Source organism: Eucalyptus grandis, chromosome 8 (assembly GCF_016545825.1).
Source record: "Eucalyptus grandis isolate ANBG69807.140 chromosome 8, ASM1654582v1, whole genome shotgun sequence".
In the NCBI taxonomy this organism is placed as follows: Eukaryota; Viridiplantae; Streptophyta; class Magnoliopsida; order Myrtales; family Myrtaceae; genus Eucalyptus; species Eucalyptus grandis.
The window spans coordinates 65,607,606-65,625,247 of NC_052619.1; the positions used below are offsets into that span (position 1 = coordinate 65,607,606).

The following is a 17,642-nucleotide window of genomic DNA, read 5'->3' on the forward strand; positions in this document are numbered from 1 at the left end:
ATGACAATAAATAGCCTAACGTATGACTCTTCCTTAAGGCCGAATTTGATTCAAGATGAGAGCAGTTTCCACTTCCCTCTGCCCTGATCTTCAGGGATTTAGAAAGCTCATGATCAGGATATAATGGGAAATCGAATCACCTTTCGGAGCATAAATTAGTGGAGGAGCTTAGCTCGATGGGTTCGGTTCAGCTTTTCTGAAGGGATTTTTTGGATTCCACTGCTCGTGATCTCATCATCTAGCCAAGAAAGAATATAAGTTGACAACATGGAAGCAGCTAAGTATTCGCTGACAAGATTAACAGAAAACAGAACCTTTTCTTTTTTTTTTTTTTTCTTTTTGTTTTTTCGTTTTTGCTAAGATTCCTAAACAAGGGAAAGAACTGAATCAATCGATCAATCGACGACGACAAGGTCCCTGTACTCGTCGCCCGAGATGGCAGCCTCCATGACGGCCACGGGGCTTATGTCCCCCACGCTGCCCAGGAACATCTTCATCAGGTTCTTCGAGAACCCGCTCACCAGCGCCACCCCCCCCTGCTTCGCCACCACCGGCGTCGACCTCGAGTCCCTCAGGTTCCAGAACACGATCTGCGGCACCACCGCCCCGTACCCACGCTCCCCGAACTTCCTCGTGATCGCCTCGTAGTCCGTCTCCCAAGGGTTCGCGGAAGCCTGGTCGGAAGCCTGGTCGAACTCCATGTCGCTGAACACGAGCACCTTCCGGACCATCTCCTCAGCCCTCAGCTTCCCCTCGGTGGCCACCTCTAGAATCCTGTCGAATACAGCCTGGAAGTCGGTGTTGGCACCCCACTCCATCGTTTCGATGAATTCGGTCTTGGAGCGCAAGCCCTCTCCTTGTATCGCGTGAAGCTGAGGAAACTCGCTGAATGTGATCACCTTGCCCTTCCATGGCTCCCGGCTAAGCTCCGACACCAACAGCCCGAGCGCCACCGACACCTCCATCGGTGTACCGCTCATGCTCCCCGAGACGTCGCACACAGCGATGCAGTTCTCCAACTTCCCCGCCTTGGATAGATCCTCCACCATGCGCTTCCACTGGAGCTCTGCGACCTCACACCCGTCGGAGTCACGAAGTGAGGCTACAATCTGGTGGGGGAGCAGTGCGCCGGCAGCGATCGTGGCCTTTCCAGACTTCACGTCTGCCAGGTAGCTCTGGTACCGCTTTCGGTCGTGCTTACGGAACGTGCCCTTGTAAAGTTTCATGGCCACGGAGGCGACCCGGTTGTAGGGGATGTCGCCCCAACGCCTTGCGCTCATGTATACCTCCGGCAACTTCAGGACCCTCCGGAGTGGCACAAGGGTGTCCTTCCTGAGCCGGTCCCGCACCCTGTACGCATAGTGCGCCTCCTCAAGGCCCTCAAACTCGGGAAACCGGTCCCGTGGGAAGACCCGCTTCGCGATGCTCTCACAGAGCAGCGTCACGAGGTCAAAGGACGAGTCGACCGACGGGCACCACTTGGCGGCGAGGCTAATCTTATTGATCTCCCCAGATTTCAGGAACTCCAGGTCGGCCGTCAGGCAATGGGCGAAGTGCGTAGACACCGCGCCATGGAGGAACCGGAAGTCCCCATCGCGCTTGTACCGCTCCAGGAGCTTCCTGGCCATAGCGATCCTCTTCATGTTCCTCAGCTCGCTTGCCTTCTGCTTCTGCTCCTGGTCACGCGCCGCCTTGTTTGCAATCCTCACTTCCTTGGGCACCGAAGCTCCGGCTGTCCTCGAGCTATTTCTCCCCTCCGTTCTTGATTCATCGGGGCAGCTGAACCATTCCAAAAATTTCCGCCTCCTTCTGGAGCCTTTCCGCCGTTGCCACTCGCTCTTCTGCCTGGGCCTGATGTCAGGGCCCTCGAGGAGGCGGTAGAGGATCTCAAGCAAGTCCTTGAAGTACCCGAACTCCGCGAAGGCCCCAACGTTGGAGGCCAGGGTCCGGGGGTGGTTCTTGAATAGCCACCTCGCCGCAGCGTGGAACCCTTCCTTGTCCGACTTCCCAGTCCCACGCACGCCCCGGAGGTTGCACACGAGCTTGAGGGCGGTAAGCGGGTCGTGGGTCCAGGCTGACTCGAGCCTCTGGGTCAGGGACTCGGGTGGGGTGTCGGGGACCACGTGGAAGAAGAAGTCGAGGCACGGATTGCCTGTGGACAGGAACGTGGCCGAGTTGTTCTCTGTGTAGCTCTTCTGAGGCAAGTCGTCGTCGAAGTTGGCAACCATCAGGTCGATGAAGGAGGAGGCCGGAGCAGGAGGGGCCTGAGGAGGCGGCGGGTTGTGGCATTCTGGCGGGCCGAGGAGGGGGTGGAGAGATGATGGGGAATAAGGAGGAAGAGGAGGAGGAGGAGGAGCCATTGATGGAGATTGGATTTAAGTGTTTTGGTTTAGGAAAGTTATATTTATAGGGAGCAATTTTTGTAGACCAAGGACTTGGACCGACTTTAATGGGGAGAGTTGCTCGGTTTGAGAAAATATTGGGTGCTGTCCGAGGAGAAAATATTGGACCCTTCTCAAAGCATTACCTGCTCAACGGAAGAAGCTTGAGAAATAGACTTCGAATTTAGTATTTTGGATCAATAGAAAGTAGAATGCATTCTGTTTCTTGAACAAGAAAAGAATGATTATGAGATAATACCTTTTCTTTGACATGAAAAGAATGAATTCTAGAGCACAAAGATGACTTTATGGAAATTAGTCTGAAAGATGCGGTCTCAACGGCGAAAGACTGCTGCAATTTTGATTAAAAGCAGCACTCCTCCAATACACAGCGGCGACAGAGCGCAACCAAGCTGCAAATGCTGCATAGAGATGGTTAGGAAAATAAATTGCATCATCATCCATAACCAGATTGACCCCAAGAAGCAAACGGATTCCTATTACATTGACACACACGGAGTCTCTCGGTTGAATCTTGGCCGTGGGCTGACAAATAACTAAAAAGGTTGAACCAAATCAACTACAGTTTTTCATGATTTGATTCAGTGAAAAGTGGCCATTTCAAAATTCGGTTCTCTAGACGAACTGACTAGTACGAGTTACTTTATCAACTACTCCTGAATATCATGTACACAGGGAAGCAAAATCAAATAGCTACTCCTTTGTATGGATGTTCTCTCTTGCACACGCCCTTTCTGCTCAAACACAAATTCTGTCGTGTGTAAATGGAAAAACAGATGCAAATGAGTGATTATTGTCTAGACTATACTGACTAGCTCAAGCCAATAAGACTAAGAAACCTCAACACCCATATGCCACATTGATACTCGGGAGGAAACATAAATATGCATACCATTCTTTAATCAGATTAGTACCACCGTAGTCGAAATCATCACGGTCCTCCTCTTGTGGAGGCGGCGGCGGCGGCAGAAGCGGAGGAGGTGGAGGATAGAAGTACCCTTGGTATCCACCAATGGGAGGAGGCAGAGGCTGTTATCCAAGTGGCGGTGGCGGAGGAGGAGGTAGATACCTAGGCGGTGGTGGATGGGGAGCTTTGGAACCTGAATTTCAAATATCAACAAGTAAGGGTGCAAATGGTAACATTTCTATTCCACGAAACAATATCTTTTTAGAATTTTTTTTTTATTTCTACTCTCTAGAACAATTTCTGAGTAAAATAATGCGTTTGGTAACTGTACAAATTTTCTATTCTTATAATAGAAAAAAGAATAGAAATGCGTTTAGTGCGATTTATAAATTTTTTGTATATTTTTTCGTTTTTTTTTCTTGCTCACTGCTCGTCGTCGCCACTCACCACCGATTGCCACCGATCACAGCTTATTTCTAGAAATTATTCATGAGAACAAGAAATTACTTTTTTTTTTTTTTATTTCTATTCCAAATTTATTCTCTGGCCATTTTTCTATTCCGAGGAATAGAAAAAATTAATTGACGTTACTAAACAGATTTCTGTTCTTTTTCTACTCCGGGAAGTAAAAGAACAGAAAACTCAGGGAACAAAAATGTTCCCATGTAGCCCCTAAATTTGAATGGGAATGCTCGATCATAAGGATTGACAAGGGTCAATATTACTTTGTTATAAGTCAATTAACAAATGGATATAAATCGATTCAATAGAAATACGTAGTTGGTTTGCGGGCGGTTCCGCATGATTACGATATTCATGTTGAACAACGGTAAACCGATTTTCTATTGATTTTGTACTCAGAGTCACAATTACATAATAATCAAAGGTCATTCACGATTCGAAGAGGCACAAACATTGATCGAAAATTATTAATCACAAGTCAACCACGCGAAAACCCTTAAAAACCACTTGATAGTTTGGGTTGTGCTAAAGTTACATTTTATCAATTTTAACCATAAAATTTAATTAGATTTCAAATATTGAACTTTCGAGGGTTTCAAGACTAATTTATTGGACATCGCCTTATTGTCCGTCAAATTATCAACAAGCCTAAAATTTTCGAAAATGGAATTATCAAACGAAAATTGGACATAAAAAAAGAAGCCAAGCCAAGCAAAGGCTGTGGGGCCTCACGCCCATGTGGATCGGCCAAGGACACCCAAGTGGGCCAAGCCCAATTCAAGCAAACGGATCCAAGGGCAAAATTGGGAAGTTTGGACAATAAGTGTGTGAAATGTCCAAAATGCCCTTACATTTATGGATTAAAGGACAAAAAAAAAATAAAGGAAAGGAGGAGATGATTTTAAGGGATTTTATTTGTTGTGTAATATTTAAAATTTTGGAAAATCTCTTCTCTCTCTCTCATCATTTTCCTCCCTTGGATAGCCGAACCTCCTCCCTCCTTCTCTCTCTCTCTCTCTCTCATTTTACTTTCAACAAGGTTCATTTCAGCACCAAGTTAAGGATTTTTGAAATTGCATCGATGTTGATGGATCGATTAAAGTAAATTAAGGAACAGAAATTACTTGAAGATAAAATGAATAGTTTATTGAAAGTACTCGTTGCTTGCAGCACCATGCACATGGTCTCAGATGCAGGCCACGCTGGTCCCCGTTTGACTAGACGAATCCTTCTTTTTCATAAGCTTCTCGATTTGGCAGTTCTTACGTTGATGCTTTCGCTTAATTTTAGAGATCCTAAAAAGATTACATAACCGAATCCTCTCTCTTTCTTTCTCAGCCCTAGCTATTCATGATAATGTGAAATAAATATTTTTTTTAAAATGAGAATAAATAACGTAGAGTATGACTCTTCCTTATAGCCATTGATTCAAGATGGAGCAGTTTTCACTTCCGATTTATGATTGCCTCTTGGATTCTATTACTCGTGATCTCATCATCTAGCCAATAAAGAAAATAATTTAACAACATGGAAGCAGCTAAGTATTCGCTGGCAAGATTACCAAAAAAACAATACCCTTTTTTTGGCATTCGTTTCGTTCTTTCCTAAGAGTCCTAAATATACAAAGGAAAGAACTGATTCAATCAATCGACCACGACGAGGTCCTGGTACTCCTCGCCCGAGATGGCGGCCTCCATGATGGCCAGGGGGCTTATGTTCCCCTCGTCTTCCAGGAACATCTTCATCAGGTTCTTCGAGAACCCGCTCACCAGCGCCACCCCCGCCTGCTTCACCGCCACCGGCGTCGACCTCGAGTCCCTCAGGTTCCAGAACACGATCTGCGGCACCGCCGCCCCATACCCACGCTCCCCAAACTTCCTCGTGATCGCCTCGTAGTCCGTCTCCCACGGGTTCCAGGAAGCCTGGTCGAACTCCATGTCGCTGAACACGAACACCTTCCGGACCATCTCCTCAGCCCTCAGCTTCCCCGCGGTGGCCACCTCTAGAATCCTGTCGAATACAGCCTGGAAGTCGGTGTTGGCACCCCACTCCATCGTTTCGATGAATTCGGTCTTGGAGCGCAAGTCCTCTCCTTGTATCGCGTGAAGCTGAGGAAACTCGCTGAATGTGATCACCTTGCCCTTCCATGGCTCCTGGCTAAGCTCCGACACCAACAGCCCCAGCGCCACCGACACCTCCATCGGTGTACCGCTCATGCTCCCCGAGACGTCGCACACAGCGATGCAGTTCTCCAACTTCCCCACCTTGGATAGATCCTCCACCATGCGCTTCCACTGAAGCTCTGCGACCTCGCCCGTGTCAGGGTCGGAGAGCGAGGCTACAATTTCGTGAGGAAGCAGAGCACCGGCAGCGATTGTGGCCTTCCCGGACTTCACGTCGGCGAGGTAGGTTTGGAACCGCTCGCGGTCGTGCTTCAGGAACTTGTCCTTGTGGAGTTTCATGGCCACAGAGGCGACCCGGTTGTACGGGACGTCGCCCCACCGCCCCGCGCTCATGTACACTTCCGGCAGCTCCAGGACCCGCCGGAGTGGCACAAGGGCGTCCTTCCTGAGCCGATCCCGCACCCTGTATGCGTAGTGCGCCTCCTCTAGGCCCTGGTACTCGGGAAACCGCTCCCGTGGGAAGACCCGCTTCGCAATGCTCTCACAGAGCAGAGTCACGAGGTCAAAGGACGAGTCGAGCGATGGGCACCACTTGGCGGCGAGGCTAATCTTATTGATCTCCCCAGATTTCAGGAACTCCAGGTCGGCCATCAGGCAATGAGCGAAGTGCCAAGACACCTTATCGTGGAGGAACCGGAAGTCCCCATCGCGCTTATACCGCTCCATGAGCTTCCTGGCCATGGCGATCCTCTTCTTGTTCCTCAGCTCACTCGCCTTCTGCTTCTGCTCCCGGTCACGTGCCGCCGCGTATGCGACCCTCACTTCCTTGGGCACTGAAGCTGTGGCCGTTCTCGAGCTATTTCTCCCCTTCTTTCTTCTTGATTTATCGCGGCAGCTGAACCCCGGAACTGATTCCAATTGCCGCCTACTTTTGGTGCCTTTCCGCTCTTGCCACTCGCTCTTCTGCTTCGCCCTGATGTCAGGGCCCTCGAGGAGGCGGTAGAGGATCTCGGGCAAGTCCTTGAAGTACCCGAACTCTGCGAAGGCCCCAACGTTGCAGGCCAGGGTCCAGGGGTGGTTCTTGAATAGCCACCTTGCCGCAGCGTGGAACCCTTCTTTGTCCGACTTCCCGGTCCCGCGCACGCCCCGGAGGTTGCACACGAGCTTGAGGGCGGTGAGCGGGTCATGGTCCCAGGCTGACTCGAGCCTCTCGGTCAGGGACTCGGGCGGGGTGTCAGGGACCACGTGGAAGAAGAAGTCTAGGCACGGGTTGCCCGTCGACAGGAACGTGGCCGAGTTGTTTTCTGTGTAGCCCTTCCGAGGCAAGTCGCCGTCTCCGTTGAAGTTGGCAACCATCAGGTCAATGAAGGGGTCGGCGGGGGCGGGAGCGGGCCGGGCTTGGGGAGGCGGCGGGTCGTGGCATTCGGGCGGGCCGAGGAGGGTGTGGAGAGATGATGTGAAACAAGGGGGAGGAGAAGGAGCCATTGATGGTGATTGGATTGAAAATTTTTGGTTTTGGAGAGTTATATTTATAGAGTGGTTCCTTGGAGACGAAGGACTTGGACCGACTTTAAAAGGATTTATAGGGAGTGGTTCCTTGGAGACCAAGGACTTGGACCGACTTTAAGAGGGAGAGATTCGGAATATTTTTTGGATTGAATTCAAAGATAGACTTTTGATTTTTCCTTTGAGAGAATGGTCATAACCGACGCCTTTTACGATGTGTCATGACTTGTTTTAATTAATTAAGTATTCCATGTTTAGAGTTGTTAAGTTTTTTTCTATTTATGAGCAATATCCACATAACATTTTTCATTGACTAGAAAATAATATCCACTATTTTTAAAAAAAAAAAAATTGCATAACCGTCCAATCTTAGCCACACATTTTCCATCTTCAAAATAGGAGATTCACTTATCAGGTTCTTATTTTTATTATACGAAAATGCATTTTTCATATAAAAAATAAAAAGAAAATGATTTTCTTGTCTTATTCAAAGAAATTAAAGTGATAATATTGAAATAACAAGAATGTAATTATCCTGGATACTTTGAACTTTCAATCGATGTAGGATTTTGTAATCAAATAAGTCATAATTATGGAGAAAGGCTCGTTAATTTCTACTTCTTTATTTTATGTATAATCGATATCACCAGTGTTGATTTTTGTCACCAAAGAGCCCTCCTAGAGCAATTTGATTTGAGTGAAAGGAATTCATTGCACAATGATTTTATTATTAGTTACAAAGCAATGTTTCAAATGTTTTTTTTTCATTTTTTAATTTAATAGATCTTTATAATGATATTAACGATTTCCTTTTATTAAGTGACAAAAAATTTTTTACTTGTAATTATTCACATTCCAATGTCTAATTTATCTTTTCTTTCTTCATATTCAAGAAAATTGATTATGTGGGTCATCTTCTAATTTTGTCTCTAAATTTGAGCTTGCAATAAGGAAATATAGATGTTAAAAGAAAAAATATATATAAGAAACATAGAGTCAAAAAATTGAAACCAATTTCTTCACCAAAAAAAAAAAATTGAAACCAATTCAAGAAGCCTATCCATTTCCTCAAATTGAAGAAAAGTATCCAAAAAATCCTAAATACATTATACTTTTACCAATTCAATCATTAATTCATTTAATTTTGTCAATTAAGCCCTAAACATTTTCATTTTTCCTAATTAAATTTATTCTGCAAATTTTGACTGAAAATTATTTATGTGGATAATTTTTAATAATATTTTAATATTTTTTTTTTTTTATCCTTATTTTTTTATTTTCTTTTTTCCTTCCCTCCTTCCTTCTCTAGCTGATCACCAAGCCTTGGCGACCGGCAAGAGGTAAGGTCTAGCAAGGTCAAAACTCAACACCTCTACCCAGTCAGGGAGGCCCGAGACTAGCTAGATTAGGAAGAAGGGAAGAAAAAATGGAATTAAAAAGTATTAAAATATTTTTACAAATTGTCCATGTAAGCAATTTTCAATTAAAAATTAGTTGAATGAACTCAATTGACAAAATGTGAAAATAGCATTCAATTAGCAAAATTAAAGGGATTTGTGGCTAGTGTTTCACCGTTATACTATCTTCTTTATTTTTCTTGCTCTGTTAGTGCGAAAATTTGTGAATAGGCGTTGGTGCTATTTAGTTGTCGGCTAAGCTTTTGTCATATATGTCTTGCCATTGAATATTCCAAAGTTACCGACCAAAATATATATATATATTCCGAAGTCATCGTCCGATGTTATCTAGAAGTAGGATACGCGGCAATGCTGAGAAAAGTAATATGCCCTTCTTCAAACAAATAAAAATCTAACAGTTAAAGAGTATCTGATCTTAGATTCATAATGGTCTCATTCCACAATACAGAGGATCCAAATGAAACTAAACATCTCGTACATTGCAATATCTGTGGTTAAAATGCAGGTTCTGTTTTCTTCTGCAGAAAAGAAGACAGTTCAGATGAATACGGAAGGATGCATTATCAGAAACAAGCACAGGACATTATCTTTTTCCAGATGGTAGCGCTGCTGAACAGCAGATGAAAATACACTAGCCAATAGCCCAAGAAGTCTTAACAGTTCGTCTCGATTTGAAGGGAATTAGTCTAAAGGAGGCAGTCTCAACTGGGAAAGACGCAAAATTCGCCTAGAAACAGCACTGCTCCAACACGCAGCAGCAGCAGAGTGCAGCCAAACTGCAAATGCAAAGCACCCATATGAGAAATCAGACGCTCCTGAATGCGGAAGAGATGGTTAGGAAAATAAATTCCATTTTCCATAAGTAGGATGACACTAAGAAGAAAACAAGACTCCTAAGTACATCGAGACGTATTGAGTCTCTTAGTTGAATCTTGATCGCGAGCCAACAAATGACTACAGAGGTCGAACCAAATCACGTACGATTTTCCATGATTTGATTCAGTTTAAGGTGACCTTTTCGAAAACCATGGCTCTCACACTGAACCGACAAGTAGTTTGGTTCAACATTTATATGCTAATCCTGAATAATTTGGATACAGGGAAGCGAAATAAAGCAGCTATTACATGTAAGTTCTCCCTTGTACCTACCATTTGCAGAAATACAGATACCGTCGTCAGTAAGTGGAAAAGCAGATGCAGAGGAGTGATTATTGTCTAGACTACTCTGACTAGATCAGGCCAATAGCACTAAGAAATCGCAATACTGACATGCTGCATTGAACCTCGGAAGGAAACACAATTGATTGGATAAATTTATTCATAGCGATCCCTTTTCTTTAGATGACAGAGTTATGCATACCATCCTTTAATGAGATTCGTACAACCGCAGTAGAAATCATCTCGCTCATCCTCCAGTGGAGGCCCCGGGGGCAGCGGAGGTGGAGGAGGCGGCGGATCAAAGTATCCTTGGTATCCGCCGGGAGGAGGCGGCGGAGGGGGGTATCCAGGTGGCGGTGGCGGAGGTGGATACCCAGGCGGCGGTGGATAGGGCCCTTCGGGACCTGAATTTCAACGATCAGAAGCCAAAATCTTAGGCAATCGTGTGAAGCCCCTGCTACTCTAACTCACATACACAGCCACACTTGTACTTCCTAAACTTGAGCTCAGAAAATTCCTAGCAAACATAGCACTACTCTCTAACATAAAACACGACAAGCGGCGTACCCGGCGGAGGAGGCGGCGGCGGAGGGCCGTACGGATCGGGAGGAACAGGCTGGTAACTCATGGGCCGAGGAGCTCCAGGGGACGATGAGGCTAGCGAGGATGGAGCGAGCCGAGTGAGCAATCGAGTGACAAAAGGTTTTGCTTTTATAAACGCAGGTAAGAAACGAGATAAATCCTGGAAAGACAGAAGCAAACAATCGATTCACCGCGTAAGTAACAAGGTTACTGAGACTGTCGCGACGTACCTATCGGTAGGAAGGCTGCAGGAAAGTTCGTGCCTTGACCCTGGCCCTGCCTTTCCTTCTGAGTGGTACGAAGACACTGCAATGCCCACGTCTCGACGATGACTCTTCGGTTGAAGTGCACCAAACATTCAACCCAGCTACCCCCGGCAGGCTCTTCATCTGTCCTGATTGATTCGCTAGTTTTATTAGGAATAATCAAACCCAAAAGTTTAGATTAATAGGTGAAAAGAAGAGCATATAAACCAAGGGCAAGCATTGCAAGGTTTTTTAACACCCCTCTCATGTCATGTGCAAGCTGAACCGGGAACGACACTTGGAATAAACTAGGTAAAATCTGATTTCCATACCACATGATATTTTATGGTTACAACGTGTTTTTTTTTATATATTTAATTAAAAAATGGGCAGAACCTGAAATTATATATTTATTCTTCTAATAAAACTTAATCATCACTTGCATTATTGGGTTGGATAACCCAATTTGCCAGCTAATTTACACACGCATAAAGTCGGGAATTCCTAATCTAATAAATGGAATGGGACCACGTACGTATATATAAAAGCATAAAAACCAATGATGGACGAGCAAGGTTGAATATATATATTGGTCGGTTAGGTGAAATAATTTAATAAGTTTTAAAATTGCATTAAATGGACTTAGTCTATAGTTGATGCGATTGATGTATAAGAGGTATTTCAAGATGCAAGCATTTTTTGCACTTTCTCGTCGCATTGCAGGAAAGTCTTGCTTTTGTCTCTATATTTACGTAAGTCACTCTAAGAGCTTGGTGACAACAAAATTGTTGGTCATTCAATTCTTCCTTAAGACCGACCAAAAAAAAAATTCTTCCTTAAGAGATTATCATTCTTTTATTTATTAACATAATATTTCTAGCATTGAATTTATCCTGAAAACCATCGAATGTAATTTTTAACGACTAAGAGAGATAGTATCATACTATCTATCCATCTATATTATTATGCTAAAAGTGACCTACACTTCCCTTTTTAGATTTTCTAAATTACTTCTTTTTTATATGATAGAAACTAGCCCCCATGCACACATTATGCGATTGATTTTGTTCGCCTCTTTAGTGAACAATAAATATAATTGTGCACTTGTGGCATATTACATAAAAAAAATTTAAAAAAAAAATCCCGATCATGATTAAATGAACACAAAATCAGGTGCCATAATGAAAGAGGAGTAATGCGCAGCACCAATGTACTTATTTTGAAAACATAAAGTATGTAGATCATAGCCTAAAGAGCCAAAAGATTATATTCTTTCCCGTGCAAAGAGATTTGGGTTATAACCAGTAACTAGAAGATTTAGATCTCTAAGTAGAAGACGGATAATACTTGTGTGATTTTTTCTTTCTCCCAAAACGTGCATGTGGATGTGGAGGGATCACTCTACGGTTCTCAAGAGACTCAGTGAGCATATAAATTATAATATTTCACCATTGGATTGAAACAGATCCCAACCGTCCAACCGATGTTAGCCTCAATGGATGTGATTTGTTTTCACATTTCCATCCAACAATGAAAAGCCGTTATAGACTCGCTCTAGATGTCGAGTATACTCATTCCAAACATGCTTTTAATGGCTTCTTTTTACCGGTTAAGGTGTTTATTAGAGGTGGCAAAATAGGTCATGGACCCATTTTGCACCCATATTTTTTACAAATGGGTCGAATGTGGGTTATGAAGTTGTAATGGTCCATGACCCACATTCGACCCATTTTAAATTCAGTTTTATATGGGTCGAAAATGGATCACGCGTTCTGACCCATTTTCGACTCATTTTAAAACCTAAAAACATGAAAATCCTCAAAGCAACACAGCCCTTCGACCTTGTCCTCCGCCGCCCGCCGCCGTGGCTCGCCTTTGCCACTCCTCGAAGGCCGCCAACTAGCGAGACTTGGCCTCACCGACGACTAGTGAGGCTCGAGCTCACTGGCGTCAGGCGAGGCCTTAGCCTCACAAAATCGGCGAGATCAAGCCTCACCCGACGCCGGTGAGCTTGAGTCTCGCCAAATCGGCGTGGTTCAGCCTCGCCGACGACCGGCGAGGCTCGAGACTCACCGGATCTTGCGAGGCTCAAGACTCGCCGGATCTTGCGAGGCTTGAGCTCGCCGGCGTTGGCGAAGCCTTGGCCTCGTCAAATCGGCGAGATCGAGCACCGCCCACATTGGCGAGGCTCGATCTCGCTTGTGACAGTTGCCGGCCATCGTCGTGGCCGGCGGCCGAATCAAGAAGAAGAAAAATAAATAAATAATAAAAAATGATATTTTAAAAATAAAAATAATTAAAAAATTTATTTTAAAAAGATGATAAGTGCTCAGAAGTCCTATAACTTGGCACGAAAATGCATTTAAGTCCTAAAACTTGCAAAAAGTGCAAATAAATCTTAAAATTTGTCAAAATGTTTCATTTGAGTCCTAAAATCGATGCCGTTAGTCTTTTACGTTAATTATGTTGACGTAGCATTTTAAATTATTTTTTATTTTCTGTGTGGATTTTTAAATTATTTTTTATTCATTTAAAAAAAATAGATTTAAAAACTAAAAATTAGATTTATTTATTTTATGTTATTTTCACCAAAAACTAAAAAAGTAAAAAGAAAAAATTATTTTTAAAATTTGTTTAAAATAAAAATCGTAGCTCCTCTTCGCCGCCGTTGCCGCCCATTGCCGGAGGGGCCGGTGACGGTCACCGGCCCCGAGCGGGCCTCGCCGGCCGCAAGTGAGGGCCACCACCCCCGCCCTGTGGCCGGCGATCGCGCCCGACCCTCCGGCGATGGGTGGCGGTGACGGAGGGGTGAGGAGCCGTTGATTTTTTTTTTTTTTTTTAAAACAATTTTTAAAAATAATTTCTTTCTTTTTACTTTTTAGTTTTTGGTGAAAATAAGATAGAATGAATAAATCTATTTTTTTTAGTTTTTAAATCTAATTTTAAAAAATAATAATAATTAAAAATCCATGCAGAATATAAAAATAATTTAATCACGTCGGCATTTTTAACGGAAAATGTTAACAGCGTCAATTTTAGGACTCAAATGAAACATTTTGACAAGTTTTAGGACTTATTTGCACTTTTTGCAAGTTTTAAGACTCAAATGCATTTTCGTCTTAGTGCTTATAGGATTTCTGAAGCACTTATCCTTAAAAAATTTAAAATAATTAAATATATATATTTAAAAATTAAAATTTTGATTTTTAAAATTATTTTAAAAAGAATTATAAAAATTTTCCATTAAATTTGTATTACATAAAAATTATTTAAAAAATAATATTGCATAAAAATATTTTAACAATAAGTAGGTTTTAACGATACGGGTCGGGTCGGGTATGGGTCGATACGGGTCGAGTTAGGTATGGGTCATTAAATTTACACTAAAAGAATATAAGTCAAAACGGATTAAATTGGTCAAATATGAGTTGACTCATTTTCGATCCGACCCATACCCGACCCGATCCACCCATTTGCCACCCCTAGTGTTTACTCGAGGGGAAAGTATGAAAAGGTACAATGTTTCACATTTTTCCGATGTGCAACCGCCCAAGTATGAACACGTGCATAGCGCGTGCCTCAATCCTAATTCACTCCTAACTCGATTTACAATAGAGGCAATCGAGGGTGAGTCTGGGCCGGCCCAAGTAAAGTCTAAAAATATTTGGGCCAAGCCGGCTCATTGTAAAAAACTTCACATGCAAATCTTTGGGCCGGGCTTTCCAATTAAAATATAGTTATCCACACTCAAAAACCTTTGCGTCCTTGTGATCCGGGCCGGGCCTGAGCTGGCCCAACTTTCTAACAGCAACTTGTGCAACCATATTCTCCATCATATTCTCAGCTTGTGACGCTTTCTTTATAATTATTTCTATATCGTAGCTCGTGACACGTGGGCCGACCACATTAATCTCACCGGCCACGTGGCGAGAACCCATGTGAGCTGGCTTTTAATACAGGATTCGTCGCCGAACTTCGATTCCGCGGCGCACCTGGAAGCTTCATTCTATTCCATATTCTCTTGCTAAGGACAAAGCAACCGCTGGTCAACGGGCCACGCAGGCGAGACGCTTCTTCTTGTCTTTTGCCAATCCGTTTACTCAAATGCCCCTGCCACCTTCTCGAAGATCGAAACAGTAGTATGCCAAGCTTGATCTCAACATCTTGATCATTATTCTATAGTTGCCGATTCCCTTTCTTAATTGCAAAGGAATCGACAGAACCGCGTGAGAAGAAAAAGAGCTGCAGATTGCATCACGAGAGTCCCCATTGAAATCCTCTATAAAATCGCTTCCTGTCTATTGTTCAGACAAAACATACCATCTTTTGTGTCCGGATCCTGAAGTTTAGCCGAATCGCTTCCGCTTCTCCTCGTTGCGATCATCAGCCATGGCAGGTACTCCTGAGAAACCATCGTCTCCCAAGGCGGCCGTGCCGGAACCGCCCCTACCCTCTTCTCCGTTCGCTCCGGCCGAGCCGGCGCCGTCCTCCTCCGCCTCTCAGTCGGAGCCGCCGAGCGAAGAGGAGGCCAAGAAATGGGGCACCCACGTCATGGGCAAGCCCGCCGTCCCCACCGTCCACCCGGACAACCAGAAGGCCGCATCGTGGAACGCCGCCGACCACCAGCAGATCAGCCATCAGCCCTATATCCAGTACGAGCCCATCGATCGTCCGAGCAGCAGCCCGCTCGAGTCCGTGATCCACATGTTCAATACCTGGAGCAAGAGGGCCGAGACCATTGCCCGCAACATCTGGCACAATTGTAAGTACCCAAATTCATGCCGTGGCACAAAAACTTTTCCTACATATTACGAACTGATGGGCAAGTTTTGAATTTAGAATCTAATCATGCCAAGATACTAGAACTGAGCTGAATTATGACCTAGTTGAAGTTTAAGATGCTGTTGTGCGATTGAAATTCCGGAAGAGACACGTGTCTGCCACTTCTCGCACAATCGCATGTTGATTCTTGCACGAGAATTTTGTGCATAAACTAAGATCGAGTCAGGAAGTGATAAACTAAGTTCAAAATGTTCTTTCGCTTCATTGATATTGACGATTGCTGTGCGCACAAATCTGCAGTGAAAACGGGGCAATCGGTGTCCGGAGCCGCGTGGGGCAAGGTGAACCTGACGGCGAAAGCAATATCGGAAGGAGGATTTGAGTCGCTCTTCAAGCAGATCTTCACGACCGATCCGAATGAGAAGCTGAAGAAGACCTTCGCTTGTTACCTCTCAACATCAACGGGCCCTGTCGCGGGAACGCTGTACCTGTCCACCGTTCGCGTGGCGTTCTGCAGCGACCGTCCCCTGACCTTCACTGCACCGTCGGGTCAGGAGGCTTGGAGCTACTACAAGGTAACAGTGGTTTGATATCTACAAGTTCAAAATCATCAAACATTCAAGATAAATTCGTTTGCTGTAACCGATTTTGATAAAACTGTATCTTCATCACTGACTATTTAATCGCTTGTGTTTCAAACAGGTTATGATTCCTTTGGCGAACATCGGGACAGTCAATCCTGTCGTCATGAAGGAGAACCCCCCCGAGAAGTACATCCAGATCGTCACGACCGATGGTCACGACTTCTGGTTCATGGGATTTGTTAATTTCGACAAGGCGTCGCACCACCTCCTGAATAGCCTCTCGGAGTTCAGATCGGTCCCCCCAGTCGCACACTAGTTGAATATGGCTTGATTTTGAGCTCGGCATCAGTTTGTTGTGTCTTTTCTAGTTCTTGTGAGCAGCAAATTTCGACATTGTGTACAGCAGTCTTGAGGGTGTGATATTGCTTCATTGTTTGTTACTCCTTTTTTCCCATCACTTTAGTCTTATGTTATAGATGCACATTCATGTTGGTTGTAAATCTTGTTCGTAATAACAGTGGATTAGACCTATGCAGTTTTTTCTAAGGTATAGAACTTACTTGCGAATGCATAATTCTAATAATCGACGCACTTTTTCAAAAGCATATGCATATGCGAGTGATGTAGTCGAATGCCATGCAACCCAAGAGGGACCGTGGCTAGAAATTTGGACAAGGGCAGATGTAACTCATGCAATGCGATGAACCAGGAGTGCCGCAAAAGTGAAGTTATAATGCCTACTTTCTCTGCGATCAGCGATCGCAAAGGACCAGATTTACTACTTCTGTCCGAGAAATTCACACGGATGTTCTTTGTCTTTAGGCAAAGTAAATGCACGTTTTCTGCCTTGGGAGTTCATGGCTGGTTATGCATTATGCACAAGCTGGCGTAACTCAAACTTAGGCGGGGCAAAGGCAAAAGCTCAGCCCAAGGTGTCCTCCTAGTTTCTGAGCAAGATGAGGCTGGCCCTTGATGGAATGCACAATCAATGGGAAAGCCCAATGCAACAGCATTCTTCTGTTTGTGCAGAAGAGACAAAAGGTGAAAATTTACTAGACTGCACCCCGGGTTTATGTGCCAAAACCCATCTAAACCATCAATCCTATGTCGAATGCGATGGGATTCCATAATACTGTCGTGGCTGAACTTTGATGATTGTGCCCAGTGCATTCGAACTGAAGCCCGGTGCATCAAGCCCCTGCTACTCTAACTAGCTCCTCCCCCACACAGTCACACTTGCACTTCTTAAACTCGAACTAAGAAAACTCCTAGCAAACGTAGCACCACTCTCTGACATAAAACACGACAAAAGGAGTACCCGGCGGGGGAGGCGGCGGCGGCGGCAGGCCGTACGGATCGTGAGGAATCAGCTGGTAACTCATAGGCCAAGGAGCTCCGGAGGACACGAGGCTAGCGAGGGCTGAGCGAGCTGAGTAAGCAATCGAGTGACAAGAGGTTTTACTTTTATAAACA

The 17,642-nt window shown here is 44.5% G+C and overlaps 3 protein-coding genes and 1 non-coding gene across 5 annotated transcripts; 1 reads left to right on the forward strand and 3 right to left on the reverse strand.

Annotated features, from left to right (window-relative positions):
• Positions 1-214: 214 nt before the first annotated feature.
• On the reverse strand, positions 215-2,682 carry LOC104417327. Of its 2 annotated transcripts, none has more exons than XR_005545609.1 (2): positions 2,641-2,682; positions 215-2,544 (listed from the first exon to the last, which is right to left on the reverse strand). It is a non-coding gene; the product is annotated as an uncharacterized LOC104417327 (transcript). The 2 variants fall into 2 exon arrangements; XR_005545610.1 differs by having other exon boundaries at positions 215-2,527; positions 2,641-2,681.
• A 2,674-nt stretch (positions 2,683-5,356) lies between these two features.
• LOC104414726 lies at positions 5,357-7,417 on the reverse strand. The gene has a single exon (XM_010025889.3). The coding sequence runs from the start codon at positions 7,377-7,379 to the stop codon at positions 5,415-5,417; it is 1,965 nt and encodes a 654-aa protein (XP_010024191.3). The 5' UTR covers positions 7,380-7,417; the 3' UTR covers positions 5,357-5,414.
• A 1,793-nt stretch (positions 7,418-9,210) lies between these two features.
• Positions 9,211-10,970, reverse strand: LOC104414727 (uncharacterized proline-rich protein). Its single transcript, XM_039299277.1, has 4 exons — positions 10,789-10,970; positions 10,544-10,633; positions 10,179-10,380; positions 9,211-9,594 (listed from the first exon to the last, which is right to left on the reverse strand). Exons 2-4 carry the CDS (start codon positions 10,602-10,604, stop codon positions 9,546-9,548), a joined length of 312 nt encoding a protein of 103 aa, XP_039155211.1. The 5' UTR covers positions 10,605-10,633; positions 10,789-10,970; the 3' UTR covers positions 9,211-9,545.
• Positions 10,971-14,979: 4,009 nt separating this feature from the next.
• LOC104414728 (GEM-like protein 5) lies at positions 14,980-16,698 on the forward strand. Its single transcript, XM_010025891.3, has 3 exons — positions 14,980-15,565; positions 15,886-16,160; positions 16,288-16,698. Exons 1-3 carry the CDS (start codon positions 15,193-15,195, stop codon positions 16,483-16,485), a joined length of 846 nt encoding a protein of 281 aa, XP_010024193.2. The 5' UTR covers positions 14,980-15,192; the 3' UTR covers positions 16,486-16,698.
• Positions 16,699-17,642: the final 944 nt, after the last annotated feature.

Coding starts and splice junctions, on each gene's coding strand:
- LOC104414728 (XM_010025891.3), top strand. CDS start 15,193: ATGGCAGGTACTCCTGAGAAACCATCGTCTCCCAAGGCGGCCGTGCCG. Junction 15,566..15,885: donor CCGCAACATCTGGCACAATT/GTAAGTACCCAA, acceptor ACAAATCTGCAG/TGAAAACGGGGCAATCGGTG. Junction 16,161..16,287: donor AGGCTTGGAGCTACTACAAG/GTAACAGTGGTT, acceptor TGTTTCAAACAG/GTTATGATTCCTTTGGCGAA.
- LOC104414727 (XM_039299277.1), bottom strand. CDS start 10,604: ATGAGTTACCAGCCTGTTCCTCCCGATCCGTACGGCCCTCCGCCGCCG. Junction 10,381..10,543: donor GCCGCCGCCTCCTCCGCCGG/GTACGCCGCTTG, acceptor GTTGAAATTCAG/GTCCCGAAGGGCCCTATCCA. Junction 9,595..10,178: donor ACGAATCTCATTAAAGGATG/GTATGCATAACT, acceptor TTGCATTTGCAG/TTTGGCTGCACTCTGCTGCT.
- LOC104414726 (XM_010025889.3), bottom strand. CDS start 7,379: ATGGCTCCTTCTCCTCCCCCTTGTTTCACATCATCTCTCCACACCCTC.